General features: G+C 47.1%; 7 protein-coding genes across 7 annotated transcripts; 2 read left to right on the top strand and 5 right to left on the bottom strand.

The window, feature by feature from the left end:
* Positions 1 to 948: 948 nt before the first annotated feature.
* On the bottom strand, positions 949 to 1,110 carry QBC33DRAFT_462856 (uncharacterized protein; the record flags this gene model as incomplete). The annotated part of the gene is made up of 1 exon (XM_060425093.1): positions 949 to 1,110. A coding segment is annotated over one exon (162 nt), but the record flags the coding sequence as incomplete, so codon positions are not given.
* Positions 1,111 to 1,380: 270 nt separating this feature from the next.
* On the bottom strand, positions 1,381 to 1,584 carry QBC33DRAFT_462864 (uncharacterized protein; the record flags this gene model as incomplete). The annotated part of the gene is made up of 1 exon (XM_060425095.1): positions 1,381 to 1,584. A coding segment is annotated over one exon (204 nt), but the record flags the coding sequence as incomplete, so codon positions are not given.
* Positions 1,585 to 7,054: 5,470 nt separating this feature from the next.
* On the bottom strand, positions 7,055 to 9,748 carry QBC33DRAFT_614721 (uncharacterized protein; the record flags this gene model as incomplete). The annotated part of the gene is made up of 6 exons (XM_060432608.1): positions 9,591 to 9,748; positions 8,911 to 9,533; positions 8,818 to 8,849; positions 7,566 to 8,762; positions 7,419 to 7,520; positions 7,055 to 7,114 (listed from the first exon to the last, which is right to left on the bottom strand). The coding sequence occupies exons 1-6, from the start codon at positions 9,662 to 9,664 to the stop codon at positions 7,055 to 7,057; spliced, it is 2,088 nt and encodes a 695-aa protein (XP_060277920.1). The 5' UTR covers positions 9,665 to 9,748.
* Positions 9,749 to 9,908: 160 nt separating this feature from the next.
* On the top strand, positions 9,909 to 11,319 carry QBC33DRAFT_502373 (uncharacterized protein). The gene is made up of 2 exons (XM_060425726.1): positions 9,909 to 11,022; positions 11,087 to 11,319. The coding sequence occupies exons 1-2, from the start codon at positions 10,124 to 10,126 to the stop codon at positions 11,196 to 11,198; spliced, it is 1,011 nt and encodes a 336-aa protein (XP_060277919.1). The 5' UTR covers positions 9,909 to 10,123; the 3' UTR covers positions 11,199 to 11,319.
* Positions 11,320 to 11,781: 462 nt separating this feature from the next.
* On the top strand, positions 11,782 to 12,135 carry QBC33DRAFT_564511 (uncharacterized protein; the record flags this gene model as incomplete). Its single annotated transcript, XM_060430392.1, has 1 exon — positions 11,782 to 12,135. The coding sequence occupies one exon, from the start codon at positions 11,782 to 11,784 to the stop codon at positions 12,133 to 12,135; it is 354 nt and encodes a 117-aa protein (XP_060277918.1).
* A 451-nt stretch (positions 12,136 to 12,586) lies between these two features.
* Positions 12,587 to 12,902, bottom strand: QBC33DRAFT_564510 (uncharacterized protein; the record flags this gene model as incomplete). Its single annotated transcript, XM_060430391.1, has 2 exons — positions 12,587 to 12,752; positions 12,787 to 12,902. The coding sequence occupies 2 exons, from the start codon at positions 12,900 to 12,902 to the stop codon at positions 12,587 to 12,589; spliced, it is 282 nt and encodes a 93-aa protein (XP_060277917.1).
* A 745-nt stretch (positions 12,903 to 13,647) lies between these two features.
* On the bottom strand, positions 13,648 to 14,018 carry QBC33DRAFT_564509 (uncharacterized protein; the record flags this gene model as incomplete). The annotated part of the gene is made up of 2 exons (XM_060430390.1): positions 13,648 to 13,887; positions 13,962 to 14,018. 2 exons carry the CDS (start codon positions 14,016 to 14,018, stop codon positions 13,648 to 13,650), a joined length of 297 nt encoding a protein of 98 aa, XP_060277916.1.
* Positions 14,019 to 15,758: the final 1,740 nt, after the last annotated feature.

Raw genomic sequence — 15,758 nt, 5'->3', positions numbered from 1 at the left:
CACCAACCCTAACTCCTCTTTGCACTCACACATGTTGCACCCTTCCTTGCCTTCCTTGCAACACACATAGCCCTCCTACCTATCCATCACCTAGTCTAATACTACCTGCTAGCACTGTGACCCTTCTATAAACTCCTTTATTGCTGCCTCCAACACTAACCTATCCTTGCCTTCCTCTCTTTGCTTTACCTAACTGCTTATCTTCTCTTCTTGCTGCTTCTAACTACTGCTGCTTTTGCAAACCATTACTACCTTGCTTGCTTCTCTATCCTGCCTTGCCTGCTCACTCTTCTACGCATAATCCCATAACCAACGCAGCGCCTTTGCATATACCACTATCTACACATCTGCAACGTCAATGCCTATCCCTAACGCATTTGTTGTCACAATTACTCAACTACCCTTGACTTACTCCCTTAACCGCCATGTCTTGCCCTTTGTTGTATCTACTTTGCTGTAAAATACTAGACATGACAATAACTTGCCTAACCATTCTACTTGCTTAACCTCTCTGCCATATACAATCATCTTCTTACTCTTATACTTCTCCAACCTTCTCTATATAACCTAGCATACCTCTTTGTCTTCTACCTCCACTATTGAAACTCTTTTTACCCAATAACCTACGTTTTTCCTTATCATTGCTAACCTAAACAAACAAACCTGCCGCCTGTCTACTCTTATCCTTGCAAAAAACTCCTCTACATCTGCTAGCGCCAATGTTGCTATTAAAAACACCACCTGCACCTTTATCTTCCACAACACTTTGCCTAACTTGCCTAACTGCAGCTAGAATATCCTATTGCTGTCTAACACTGTGTGACACTTGTCTACAAAAACCTAGTCTAACTGCCCCTGCGCCTGCAACTAGTTGACAAATGACTAGAAACCCTTTGTTACTGCCAACTCTAGCGTTACAAATATAATCAATGCTGCTTAGTTTGCCTCTTAGCTTTGCCAAACATGTGAATTGATCTTGCATAACTTGCACTGCCTATACAAATCCTTTCGCAATGCTACTAACAGCACTACCACAATTGTCACTTCTTCTAGCAAACAAAACGCTAGCAACATGAATAACATGCTTTTACCTTTCCCTATCCCTGCCACCTACACAATCAGACTCTTTCCTTAGATGATTGCCTAAATCACCCTCTCTTGCATGCTGCAAAACTATGCCTTCTTTCCTATCATAACCCTTAACTAACCTTCTATATCTACCTGCTGCAACTGCATAAACTGCCAGAACTATGCCTCCTCTTGCATGCTGTTAAACACGTCTAGCTTCTATTTCCTCCCTAACCTTAACTTTGCAATTTTATCCTCTACGCTAAACTTGAAAAATCAATGCTACTTCTAGCTAATTGCCTAAAACCAATCCTACCACGCAACTATCCTAAACACCTCTTGCTGCAACTTCTGCATATATATCATCCCTGCCACATGCATGCTATGTCTAGCCTGCAAATCCCAAATGCTATCTAACATGCCTTTGTCGTCCTTGTCAAACTTGCTATCTTTGCCTATGTCTTTTCCAAACGCCTTGTTTAAATACCAGTTCAAAATTGCAATCGCAATATGCCTCTACATGCTTATGCCAACCTGCGCCTTTAAATACTGCCTGCTATGCTGCTACATAATCTGCTGCATCTAGTCTAGTATCTACTTCTGCTTCTAGATCCACACTGCCTATGTAACCTTATCCTCTGCCTCTCTTTTGTCTCCAACCTTGCCTTCTTTTGCTCCAACTTCTGCCTTCCTAATAGCCTTGTCCTTGCGCTTTACAATCTCATCTGCCTACAAAAACGCACTTGGCTTGTCTGCCTCTTTGACCATCTCTTGCACCTGCTGCCAAAACAGCAACACTAACTACAAATACTACACTAACAACTTGCCTACCTTGCGCAGCAAGTACTAGTGTATAACCTTGACCTTGCCTATGCTGCAGTAATTCTTGTGATATGACACTACAAAACTTGCCATGCCTTAGTCTATTAATATGTTACGCATCTTGCCATACACTATGTTGCAGTGCTATATCTCTATAATCTCTCACAACTATGCTAGCATCTCTCCCAACATATGCATCAATTGCAATAACCCTTCCCAGAACTGCTCCACTGCTAACCTATACTTGCGCACTGCCTTAGCCTAGTATAGCATCTTGTCGCTGCCTTTTACTGCCATCTACTCCTTCTACTTATCTGCCTGCTGCAAAATCTGCCGCACCACCCAACTCTAACCCTTTGCCAACCACTCATTGCAATCATCTTGCAAAAATAAATATCTAACCTAGTCCTTGCTATAGTCATCCTCTATCTACCTCTACTTAATTGCTAGCACTAACCTAAAATCATTGCCTTCTACTATTAACAGCTTGCTTAATTTAGCCCTTACCTCTCTAACTATCTTATGCAACATATCTGCCAAATTGTTTGTCTTAATCTTTATCTGCTAGTATATAATCCAATCCCTAACCTAATCAACTGTCTCTGCTGCTAGCATTGTAAACCAGACCTGCATCTTATACATGCGTGAATTGAATATCCAATCCATTAGGCTTAGCTTAGACTTGTCTGACACAACTGTTATAAACTGCTTAACCTTTAGCTAGGTGATTTTGAACAACCTAGTTGCTACCTCTTGCGCCTCCTTTGCACTTATTGTCTTTTCCAACGCTGCTACTTTATCCTGCTGCTTAACTACTAACTAATACACAACCAACATCTGCGCCACCTTGATAACTGCCAAATACTTTGGCGTGTAATCCTCTAGCCTATACTAACCATTGTCATCGCGCAATCTTAACACTGCCAAACCGCTAATTAACACACTCTTATATAGCATGTCTTTGTATTAGTAGTCAAAAAACGCAACTATTGCATCTAAACACAACTAGTCTGCCTAGTCTGCCTAGTCCTTACGCCCCTGCCATTCTACCTTATCTAACAGCATTATGCTCTCTATCTGCACACGCTTTTCCACTATCTTGCAAAACTTGTCAAACAAATTACCTTGCTTCTTAGTGAATACATACAGCAGCTAGTCTTTATTATCCTATTTCTATGTCTGCTGCATGTAACACAACAACTTGCAATACACCTCTTTATAATCTGCCTACATATCCTCCTCTATCTACCTATCAAACAGCTTCTTTTGCTTAATGTAAACCTCCTTTTTGTTAATCTCAAACAATATTGCATGCCTGCGCTGCTTTACTACTACCCTCTTTGCCTGCTTTATCACCTGCTCTATGCTTTCCCACATCCACTGCAACACCACCTTATCCTTGCTAATTAGCTTAACTATGCTGCGCAACCAAGCTAGGTCTAAACCTTTTAAATGCGTCAGCTAACCAATACAGTCTAACCACCTATTTAGCTTAGCCTTCTCGTTGCCTGCCTTAATCAACTGCCTCTTTGACTTAAACTGCACTGTCTAGGTTGCATAGATTTATGTCAGCTGCTCCTCCAATATTTCTGCACCTACCTTTGCTACCACTGCTAGCTTGCTACCCTAGCCAACCTTAAACCAACTGCTTCTAAAGCCTAACTAGAAAAATCGCTAACAATGCATACCTGTTATTTACAGCATGACCTGCTTTTGCTTTGCTCTTTTTACTACATTACTACTCTTACTCTAATCATTCGCCTATCTATAATCATTCTAGCAATATTGCTGCATCTTTTTCACCTCTATGCTGACAAAGTTGCATCAGTTGCACTTTAAACCAACAACTAGTAGCTTAATAAACAAGATAGGTAGGATAGTAGGTAGCAGGAACTTGAACTCTTTCAACTCATCCTAGGTTTTTGTAATGTCTAGGATTTGGCTTATCAATTCCGCAATCCTTAACTGTTTGCCAAGCTTGATAGACTTATGCTTTGCTTGCAAATGACTAACAACCTTGCCTGCTACGCATCTGATTCCACACTTGCATATTAGAAACAAGTATTTAGGCAAACAAACAAACAGCTCTATAGTGGTTTAAATGCATGTCTTGGCTAACTACTAAATGGTTACAACTATAGCCTTACACCACCATTTGCCTCTATTCACCCTAGACAACAGGCTAATGCATCGTTAGCCCCTATAACGCCACACTAGCTTAGGTAATGCTAACAAACAAAACCTACAGCTTTTCCTACCTACAAGCATTTTACTAACTTGAAAATAGCACTAAAGATTTCGCCTGCATTTAAGCTTTATGCACATACTGATTTTGTCAATTTTACTGCTGAAAATGTCTACAAGCTCTGCCTTCTATTTCTCTACAAGCTCTGCCCCCTGTCTTTACTAGCGCCATTTCAAATTACATAACGTTTTCTTCAAGCACAGCCTGTGCTCGTCGCCATATTTGGGGGTAGAAGCCTTTAAGGTTAAGCAAATGCTTTGGCTTTTCTTATAGTTGCGTAGTTTAATTAGACTGCAGCCTTCTAGTAAGCCTTTTAAATCAATCCTAGATTGCCTCTTAAATATAAAGAGGAGAGATATAAAACTACCTACCTACTTACCTCTCAATGTAGTATATTGCTTCTAAAGCGTAGGCTTTAATAGCAGTAGCTATATAATTAGCTAGCAAGTAGATAAAATTGTGCTTTTTTCTTACTTCTAGCATATATGACTAGTTAGGTAACCTTGATTAGCTTTAATACGTCTTGCAGTAGTGCCTAAATCTAGTTGTGTAAGTAAGGTAAGAAAATGCTAGTAGCGTAATTAATTAAATTAAAGGCGTAAGGAAGAAATAAAATGCAGTAAATCAAGTATTATTGCATAGAAAGCCTCAAAATAACTAAGGTATAAAGAGTGCTGCTTGTAAATCTATGTAAGTCTGCATAATTGATAATAATCTTACAATTTGAAGCCTTAATCACGCTTTTATATAGAAGCGTAGAAAATCTAGTCTAAAGCTGACTTATCCTAGCCTAAAGCAGCCTATGCCTTTTCCATTCACTATGTCAACAACATCTACTTAATAATTATGCTAATGACTATGTATAACCTATTAACAAGCTACTGCTAGTAACCTTTGTAAAAGTTGTCAATTGCTTTAGCAGCTATATTATCTTTCATATCGCTATAGCTATACTTAAACTTTAACCTTAAGCTATTGCTAAAGCCTAGATTATCCACATATCTATGCAAACCTTTCTAGTTATATGCTGCAAATAAGTGTTTTAGCATTAACATCTAACTGCATTACAAGAAACTAGCCAAGTTATGTGTAAACAAGTATACTAGCTTTTACTTTTACACTATTATGTTAATTGCTAGTACTACTATAAAGTAAAGCAGTAGACTTATATATGCCTATTTGCTTAACTTTTGCTTGATTAAGCAGATGCAAAAGTTAAACATAGCCTTGTCAAGCGCTGCTAGCACCTCTTTGTTGCCATCTTGCGCTTTGTTAAGCCTTTACACCATTGCATGCAGCATCTGCCATTGCTTGTTATTAAACAACACCTTATGCTTTTGCTATGCCTGCAAGCAGCTTAGCATAAACACTTGCATATAGTAGCATAAGTATTACTAATACTGCTTATAGTAGAATTCCTAAGTCTTGTCTTTGTCTTTTATCTAAAACAAGTTACCTACTAGCTTTGTCAAATCTATGCTTGCTAGCTACTTTAGCAACTGTAATAGCATGCAGTTAATTCTTTTAGCATACTATCTTAGTTTTTATTCAAAGCTATCAACTAGTACATTAAGTTGCCAATTCTTCTTTACCTTTTTGCAATTGCGCTTCTTTCTTTCAAACGCTGCTATTATTAAAGCTAACCTAGCTGCCTAGATTGCTGCCTAGTTATGCTGCCTTAAATGCTTTGCCTACTTTATATATGCAACCTATAGCAATGTTATGTCTAATCTGCTAGGCTTTTCTATCTTCCTATGCTACTTGTCTGCCTTTTTCTGCAAATACTTTTTGCATACTTGCATTGCAGCTAGCAGCGCCTTACATTTTCTATTGTCAATGCTATCCTTATCATTACTGCTATGCTTAGCTATAATCTAGTACTGCATATGCCTTTGTTAGCCAAATGACTATAGCAAGACAACTGTCTAGCCTAGCCTTTTTGCTAGCATATAACCCTTAACTATCTAATATGTCATTGCATTCTTTTTATTGACTGTCAAGTGCTAGCAGCTTGTGCAACTATAGCCTTTTAGACGCAGCAAGTCTTTAATTAGCATGCTATTATTATGCAGCAGCTTTACAGTTGCTAGATTGCTTAGATACATTGTTGACAATGCAAAAGACAATACTACTTGTAGCTCTTTGCCCTTTAGCTTGTGCTAGTTGCAAAAGTGCAACTTTATACCATTGCCTAGCTTAATGCTTGCATTGCAGATTAAGCAAAGCAGCATATTGCGTAGCTTATATAGTTAGACAGTCTCTTCAAGCTGAAAAGTCTTGCAAGTCAATGCCATTTTAACCTGCTATCTACTATCTTTTGCTTGTATAGCAATAGTTGCTTCTTTTTGTTTTAATTGTCAACCCTTGCTACTTTAATCTAACCTCATGTCTTCCAAACCCCTATTGAGAAAAATTTCGCCTAATCTTACTAGTTGTTTGACGTGAAGGTTGTTTAGCGTGAATGGCCTGTGCATAGCTCTCCTTTCTATAGGAACCTGCGGTTGTTTAAGCTAAACAACCTGTCTAATAATGTTTAGGCTGCCTACTGCGTCTAGATTTAGGTTTATAGGCTTGCATTGGTACAAGACCTAGTCGACGACAAACTTAATGCCATGCCGTGGAATATAACCAAGAGAGCGGAAATGATAGTACATGGCAGGCTTTTACAACAAAGCTAGTCGACTTGAAGCGCTATTGGTAAGCAACCCTACCTCGGGATTTTGCCGTCATCTAAAGCACTATCCTAATGAATAAGACGAGCTTATCACGGCAGACCAACCCTCCTCAAGGCGGCAATGCTAGCAACGAAACTCGAAGAGCCGCCTCGATACAACCGTCAACACTTTCACCACCTGTGTATGGACTAGGGCCATGGAGTGATAGAACCGCGCACACGCTGGAGATGCCAATCTGCGGCTTTTAGAGGTCCTCATCTATTAGCCTAGTGGCGTACAACATGGCCTGCGAGGCACCCTGGGACTTGAGTTACGTGATAAAGTATGTGACTCGGACAAATCATCTTATTTATTTTTTATTTTAATTTTTAAGCTGCTAACATTATAAAGTCTAGGAGACACCTTTAAGAAAACCCTATAGCCTTTATCTTAGTTCACCCCAAACTAGGAAAGTCAGAAGACATATCCACATCCACGCTCCACGGATCTAGATATAGCGTTTCCGTGTTTGGATTTTGAAAATATTTGTCTAGCAGATTCTATATCCATAGTATTAGCAAAAAGAAATATCTACTACACCACATTGCACATAAATAGAGACGACTTACCCAGTTTAGAGTCTCTAACCCATCAATCATCCCTGACATTGTCTCTGCATAAGGCAGTTCAAAGTCTGCAGAGACAGCCGGGGGAACTTGCGGAGAGGGCGGCTGCGGCAGCGTTGCGGGGGGTAGCGCGTTCAACCGCGCGCGCACGTCATTGTGCTCTGTCACTTTGTCGATCATTAGTCCCAGGGCGAGAGCCGCAATGCGTGCGTCGGGCGAGTTTGTGCTTTCGGCGCCCCATATCTGCCTCGAGGTCTGGAGGGCGCGGTACTCCCTGGTGCCGCCGAAGCCTGGTTCCCTCTCCGCGGCAGAGCGCATGCGGACGGACAGGCCTAGGCAGACGACCATGGCGGCGAGCAGGAAGTCGTGCGCTGTCAGCGACGAGACCATCCACTTGTCCTCGCAGAGGCGGCCGCCGGGACGCGAAGCGTGGTGAATGTCTGCCTGGCGGGCGAGGATGTCGAGGGCTGCTTCCATGCAGGCGCGGCGGGAGGGCTCGAAGCGGGGGTTGTCTGGCTCGTAGTTGATGTATCTTCGGTGGAGAACGACGAGGGCCTTGAGGTAGAGAAGCTCGATTGTGCAGCGATCTAGAATGAGGCTGGAGTGGTCCATGAAGGAGCGCCCGACGTCTCGACGTTTGAGGCATTCGGGGAGGTTGCCGTACACTTCTCTCATCTCGCCGTCGAGTGCAAGCGTTGTGTGGTAGCTCGGTGCGGTGAGATGTTGTGTGTGAGCAGATATCTTCTTGAATACCTCCATCACGCTTGCTTTGACGATCGTGTACTGGACAGGAGTGTTCTGGGATAGCGGTCGACCGGGTGGCAGGGTCTCCATCTCGACATAGAGATCGGAATACTCGAGATTTCTTGGGACTTGAGTGTCACAGTACTCGGTAGGTATCATGGTCGGAAATCCCAGCTGAAAGGACATCAAAGCTTCAACTTGGAATATATTGAGCCAGACTCGGCGGCGCATTTCTCCGTCAAAAGGCGAGATGCCGGGCAAGTTGATTGGGTCGCGGTGGCATCCCATCCGGAACGCTAATCGAATTATCGTGCCGAATTCGAACCAGAGGTGGATTGGAGGGGTTGTCTGACTCAAATAGCAGCTCTGAAAATGCAAGACAAATGCCTCGAGCGCGTACGCGTTGGCAGTGGTGTATTTGCCCAGGATAAGACATTGCGCCGTTCTCTGCTGCAATATTTTCACCGAAGGCATGGCTGCGTCGGATTCGGTCTCGCCGGGCTTAGCCAGCTGCCGTAGGATTGCGGTCAAGCTCAGCACGGCAAAGAGAAGTGCAATCCAGAGCGTGGGCGCCTTGGAAGGCGCCTCCCAGAACTTTTCATACTGAGTAGAAGCGTCAGCTCAGCTGCTCCCACGCTGGTCAAGGAAAGAGACGCACTTCTTTTTGGAACTTTGTTGGATGGACAATGCCTAGGTACCAAATCCGTTTTAGCAAGTGATTCCCTAGCTGTGATGAGGCGAGGCTGCTTACCAAGAACCATGAATCGGGAACCAAAATAATGAGAAAGCAGCCTGTCACAGACTGGCTGCGGTGGTAGAGAAGCGAGGATCTCGTGGAGACTCGGATTCTGGTTGAAGCCGAACAGGAAGCTGGCTTCAGGCTCCCAAAGAGGACTGCCGCCGTTGCCTAGCCCATCATGCAGAATTGAGCTGTCCGATGGTGTGAGATGTTCTCGAATTTCTTTGATGTCTTCCAAGATAGACAACCAGTGGCTGGGGTCGACATAATTAACCTGGCCGTCTCGAGACTCGAGCACACGGGGCGTCTCAATGCTAATAGTCTCGTCTTGGCTACTCTGGACACTGCAACCGGAACCAAGATCCAGTGCAGAACTCAGCCACCCGGGGGGTGCTGGGGTGACCCTCTGATTACCGGACGCAATGCCGGGGTTCGTCTGGGTTTGCGGTTGGACGGCAACATCGTCCACCAGGAATGAAGAAACAAAATCTTCCAGGTTCTTCAGTCGGTCGGTGACGTTGCTCTTCTTAAAAACACCGGGTTTGCCGCGATTGGCATTGGTCGCGTACTGACATGATGGTGCCTGATTCCTCTTAATGCACGTATCGCATGGGGAAGCACGATTACATTTCAATCTGTGATGGAACGATAAGCTCATAATCGCTCGAAATATCAAAACTTTGCTGGCTTACTTTCTAGAACGACATGGCTCACAAGAGACTGGTGGTCTGTTTCGTTTCTCAACCTTGGTACGGCTGGAATCCATGGTAGCAGGCGAATTATAAGGATTGGTTGAGGGAATCGGCAAGTGCAGAGTGTCTAGCCAAATAACATTTGTCTAGGGTCCAGATCGTGGCGGAGTTTGGGAGTCTAGGGAGCGGGGTCTGGACCGGAGATATTAACCCCGCATGTCGATAGCCGGTGTCGGGGCACTTAGGTCAGATTCTGGTCCAAACAAGGCGTGGTCGGAGCTCGGACTTGGCATTTCGTCAGCCCCGACATGGCTTAGTGTTAGCGCCAGGACATATTATATCCGGGCAATAGTGGTATGAAGAATCATAGTACGCTGTGCAAAGACAGGTAGATGCCCACGTCGAAACCTTTATATAATGAATGAGGCAGCCTCTTAAGGCTGTCTCCTCCCTCTCTCCCCTTTCTAGTCATTGAGAGCTAGTTAAGGATTCCATCATCAAATTTGTTAGCAACACAAGAAAAACAGGTCATCATGCCGTCAGCCCTTTCAGCACTTCACGGAGCTGGTTCCACAGTCCTCTCAAACCTTTTCATCAGCCTTCCCACCCCCAAAGCAAATTCCGAACTGTCAGAGCAAATCATCATCGTGACCGGCTCGAATACCGGCCTCGGGCTCGAGGCCAGCCGCCACTTGTTGCGCCTCGGAGTAGGCAAACTGATCATGGCTGTACGGAACGCGAACAAGGGTGATGCCGCCAGGCAGCAGCTCCTCACATCCACCGGTCGAAATGAGTCCTCCATCGAAGTGTGGCCCCTGGACATGGACAGCTATGCATCCGTCCAAGCCTTCGCAAGCCGCGCCTCCTCTCAGCTCCCGCGTCTAGATGGTGTATTGGCGAACGCTGGGATCATGACCAGCAAGTTCAGCGTGAGCGAGGGCAACGAGAAGACGCTCACCGTCAACGTCATCAGCACCGTCTTGCTCTGCCTTCTGCTCGCGCCCAAGATGCGCGAGTCCGGGCGGGAGACAGGCAACCTGTGCCGGTTTGTGATCCCCAACAGTGCGCTGCACTACATGGCACCGCTGAAGGAGCTGGAGCTGGAGAGGGACATCATCGCCGGGCTAAACATTCCGGAAAGGGCCAACATGGCGGGTCGCTATCCTCTGAGTAAGCTGCTCGTCCTATATGGTGTGCGCGAGCTGGCCCAGAGGAGCGAGGCTGCCGGCAGGAAGGAGTCTTTCATAATCAACACCCCGAATCCCAGCTACTGTAAATCCGATCTGGGGAGGGAGATGGTAACATTTGGGGCCAGGGCGGCAGAGAAGATTCTTGCTCGGAGCACGGAGGAGGGCAGCCGGACTCTAGTCCACGCTGTGTTTGCCGGTAAGGAAAGCAACGGCCAGTATTTGACAAACTGCCACGTCCAGAGGTAAGTTTCCTTTTCACTCTATTTCCCGGGTGATCTGGGGCCATGCTAACGTGTCCTTCCACAGACCTGCAAGCCACGTAACTGGACAATGGGGCCAGCAAGTACAGAAGAAGTTCTTCGATGAGCTTGTTGCAAATCTCGAACAAATTCACCCTGGTGTCTCGGCCAACATCTAGCTATGCATTGTCCAGACGATGCCGCCATTTGGAATAAGCAATAAATGTTTTGTATGGTTAAAAGGGTAGGGCATTGCGTTTAATATGTATGTTTAGCCTGGTCAGAAAGGTGTAAAGCAACAGCAGATTTTGAGTAATCGATTTTCTCCTTCTCCACGAGCTCCTTGACCCCCATAACCTGCGAGATCTTGAAGCTCGCGACCTCGACCGCGGCGCGGACGCCGTACTTCTTAATGTACTTGGGGAGGTTGAAGTAGACGTTAGGCTTCAAATGACACCTAGGATCAGGAAGTCAGCCCCCACTCATGGGCGTGGGTGATATTCCGGTATTAGTTAGACTCAAGCTTGCCGTTACGGTTCGAAATGAAGGTGTGCAAAGTGCTGCGCCCTTCGGAACTAAGGGATCAAAGGGCTGATGCTAGTCTGGTAGTTCGGGTATCAAGCATCTTTTATTATACACGTATTTCAGTATCTGGCAGCAAATCCCGCGTATCTGCAGAGCAGGGAGAAAGTAGTAGATGGTTTCACCAAGTGGTGCGCCTCCCCAGCAGAGGTTATATAGCCGTACAAGTTGGTGATACACATGCCGCAAGGCGCCGTGGAGAAAGGAGCCAACCTCCCGACCCACACCCTGGTAACCCCCGTGTCTAAGAAGCCCCCGGATAACAGCCGCTGGGAAGTGACAACGGCATGGGCAGCGACCAAGTCCAAAACGGTGCTAATCCACCAAGCCGTACATCTCGCACATATCCCCGCAGCTCAAGCACACATCGTGCCGGTCCGGGGTATTTGCAGCCGCATCGTCGTGCCTGAGGGCAGGGCAGCGCCATTCCTGCCGCAAACGTGCAGCAATCGCCACGGCCTGTCCACGTACGACTATTCGATCCCGCGAAACGATGGCAGCATCATCGTGGGCGGGGGGAAGTCCAAGTTCTAGGCCGACCGCTCGCAGTGATACGACGTAGCCGAATCGAGCCGGCGAGGTCGCCCATTGGCGGGTTGATGCAGAGGACCTTTATTAGGTGGAAAACAGCGGCGCCTACAGGAACTGCGTGTGGACTGGGAGTAAGCGTAAACTGCCCCAATACAATCCCGCATGCTGGCTGCAATTAGTCGATGACACCCGAAAGCTAATGCCACTTAACCCCAACCCAAGTCATGGAATATAGCTCCGATTTCATGCCGTATGTCGGGGAAGTGCCTGACAAGCCAGGCCAGATGGTTCTCGCCGGGTTCTCGGGTAACGGCATGCCGTCAATCCTACTATTGGCCAAGGGGACCGCGTAGATAGTGTGACAAGGGAAGTTGTTCGAGAAGACCGGCATACCATCGCTGTTCCGGCCAACCGAGGAGCAGGTAGACAGCACAAGGAACAGGATAATAGACCACTAGGCATCACCGGCAGTCAGTGCCCAGACAGTGAACCCCGCGCCACAGAGCCTAGCGGAGCACTCCTGTAGGCCCAGGCCTGGCTTGAGGGTGCGGTAGGCGGCTAGTAGGAAGTCACGGTCGGCGTCGGTGGCAAAGCGGTGCGGCTCCGGGATGCACGCCTGCCTAAGTGTGCGGTTGAGGATGGACGTCAAAGCACTTGATGTAGTGGCTGCTGGAGAGGCTCTTGTAGATGTATTCCTTCTCGCTGGTATCCATCCAGGCGTAGCCAAGGATGCGGAGTCCGACGCCCTCGGCCCGGAGCCGGTCGCCCATCCGAGCCTTGATGGTTTTGAAAAAGGTGCCTTAGGTGACTAGTGTTTCTGTCGGCTGTTTAGAATAAGCTGTGTGGGTTATCCGTAATTACTCCTGGGGCTGGGGCTGGGTTTTCTCCTGGCGGGTTGATTATTTGTCATGTACCGACGACATGTTTGTTCCCGGGTGCCATTGTGGACCGATATAAGCGAGGGATATTTGGCAGGTGGATAGAAGACTCCGGCGGTATTCTACTGGACAATGCTTGCTGGCATTTACATTACATTTCTACGCGGTGGTGCTAATGCGTCGTTTCAAGGGCTTTCTTTCTCTCACCTTGCTACCGCGATACACAGCAAGCGGTCGGCTACGGCTTCATGGCAGGTTATGGGGTTCCATGAGTCTTCATTGTAGACTGCAGGTAGTGATGCAATGTTGATGGTAGCTGCAATGGACGAGATCAAGTGGCTGTTTTGAAGAGGATGTGTACGCCATGCTAGGGGTAGAAGGGTCTCCTGCGGCGCTTTTGGATGAGGTAGTCTTTGATCAATAGCTGTTGATGTGGCCCTTGTTTAGCTAGGGGGTTACGCTGAACAAAGCTTACCTTCAAGGTGTGGTAGAGAGAGAGAGAGAGAGAGAGCTTACTTAGGATGATTCTAACATTATCTTCCTATCTTTAGAGAGCCTGGGTCTTAATCTTGGCGTAGGATGGTGAATCCGCCACCTACGACCCCTCCTGCATACAGGAATGTACCGCTACAAGCGCCTATGCTAGCCCTGCAGTGCCTACCATCACATCCATCTCTTCCCGCGAGAAGACCATATAATCCGGGTTCGGGCCCCGAGGCAGATGCAACACGCGCGGCACATAAGGGTGCTGCTGCGCCGGCGGCAACCGCATGATCCTGCAGCGGTAATCGGCAAAGAACTTGACGACGTCGGCGCCGGGCGGCAGGCGGTGGCCGGCGCCGTCGTTCTCAGTGCGCGGACTCTGCTCCCGCCACATCTAGCGACAACAGCGTCCATGCTAGCAGCGTCTATACTAGCGGCGCAAAGTTGCTCATAACCATTGCTTATGACCAACGAGTATCCTTGCTCATAACGGGGTTGCTCATGAGCAACATTGTTCATGGACATATTTGCTCATAATAATTAGTTCATGAGCAACCCTAGTTATAAGCAATGATGGTCTCAAAAGCCTCAACGAAGAAATCGTTCGAGTTGTACTGTAATACCCGCCACCCGCCTGTCTCTGACAGCACGTGGTTAAAGATCGCACCACTTCCAAGCCCTTCCAGAGTCCAGAACCAAAGACTAGTGTCTGGCGATGTAGGCTTCAAGCCCTCGTGGCCAAGCGCGACTGAAACGAGATTGAGGACATTTACAAGCAGAGGAAGAGCCTTATCGGTTGGGAGGTGAGTTCCGTTCCTGTCCTCCCACGTGCCAGGGCCTTCCCATGGGGCTGGAAGGGAGAGCTTGCCTGGATGGGCTTCCTAGAGACAGGCGAAGTTACCAGAGAGGCTATTGGATGTGCTGTGCGCTATGCCGGGAACCAAGGAATCCAGCACGGGTGGTAGATCGTACAGATTCAACGTGTCGTCGACTTCGCTCTAGTAGGGAAGAAGCCATTGGCCTTGTTTTCTTACTTGAGTTTCTTTTCCCTTTTGAAATCCCCCCAACCCCATCTTATTGGTATTTCGAACTGCTCGGTTCTCATTATTTCTGAAAGTTCTATATTATTGCCTTCGGCTTTGATAAACGAAGGGTGCATGTAACCTTGCCCTAGATTTGCCTAAATCTGCGCCCCATCCATGCATTTTCCATTTTCCATCTGAGTCGTCTCAGCCATGGCGCGCTTAAGCTCTTGCAAATAATCCCGTCAGACGTTTCGCCCATAGATGGCGATGAGAAGTATGCGCAGTCTAAGTTCAGCAGCTATAAGGCCATCTCATCAGACAAGTTCTTCGGCAAGTGTCCGTTCGTGTCGGCGATATCACCATCAGAGTCAATCACGGCGGTCCCACTTGCCGTTGCGCAGCAGGACAGTCGCGTCAAGGACATGGCAGTTGTATAGTGCGCAACTGCCTTACCTTAAGTATCTGACCCGGAAGCTTGAAGTGAATGGGAATGGAGGGTCTACATCCACGCCATACGTAGGTCCTCTACCCGCCAGGAGTAGTCCGTAGCCCAAGCACGTAATTTCTCATCGTCTAGAGACGGATGAGACAAGCAGGTCTGGTTAGCAAGCACTTCCGCAATATAGGATGGATTTTCAAACACACATAAAATGGTGGTGATTCGGTTGTGCAGTTCACAAGATAACTGTGGCAGTTCTTGGAGCTGGGTGAGGGCGGCCCGCCCGGTGGGTTGCCGAGATGGCATACTGGAGGCGCGTGAGGTGGTCGCCAGACGAGACGGATAGCTGGGCCTTCCCCTCATCGGCAGAGGCATGGGGGTCTTAGTCCCGGTACTGACAACAATAGTACAGAGGCAGAGTAGCACGTCACGTCCCAGAGCAAGACCGGATTGACACCTCGTTTCGCATGCGAGGGCGGCTGCTTCACAGAGACGGAGAGAAAAGTCTCAAGGGCTAATTCCAAGAGCGCCGAGTGTACCTAGCCGTTCCACGCTTGCTCTGAGACCTACTGATAGGCTAAGTGTGAGATATCAGACACGGTAGTGTTGGTTTACCCAAACCTAGAAGGTGTCTTCAGATGTCTTGGCATCCTATGTTTCCCAGACCAGCTGACAGACCTAGTCGAACGCAGCCACTCCCTCCACAACCTCGTTGCAGCCCCCCAGACTATCGTACCCGGCGAAGCGGAAGCGGGAGCTTGCAGCTGCGTCGCTGCTGTAATCCAAAATTGTCGTGGATAT

The sequence above is a fragment of the Phialemonium atrogriseum genome, assembly GCF_030411735.1.
Source record: "Phialemonium atrogriseum strain 8032-3 unplaced genomic scaffold QBC33scaffold_59, whole genome shotgun sequence".
NCBI classification, from domain to species: Eukaryota; Fungi; Ascomycota; class Sordariomycetes; order Cephalothecales; family Cephalothecaceae; genus Phialemonium; species Phialemonium atrogriseum.
The sequence above is the reverse complement of the archived record's forward strand: the minus strand, read 5'-3'. Positions and strand labels throughout refer to the sequence as shown.

What these genes read in the sequence shown, in the direction of transcription:
- QBC33DRAFT_502373 (XM_060425726.1), top strand. Translation starts at nt 10,124, where the DNA reads ATGCCGTCAGCCCTTTCAGCACTTCACGGAGCTGGTTCCACAGTCCTC. An exon ending in ACAAACTGCCACGTCCAGAG is followed by an intron (nt 11,023 to 11,086) that starts GTAAGTTTCCTT and finishes GTCCTTCCACAG; the next exon opens with ACCTGCAAGCCACGTAACTG.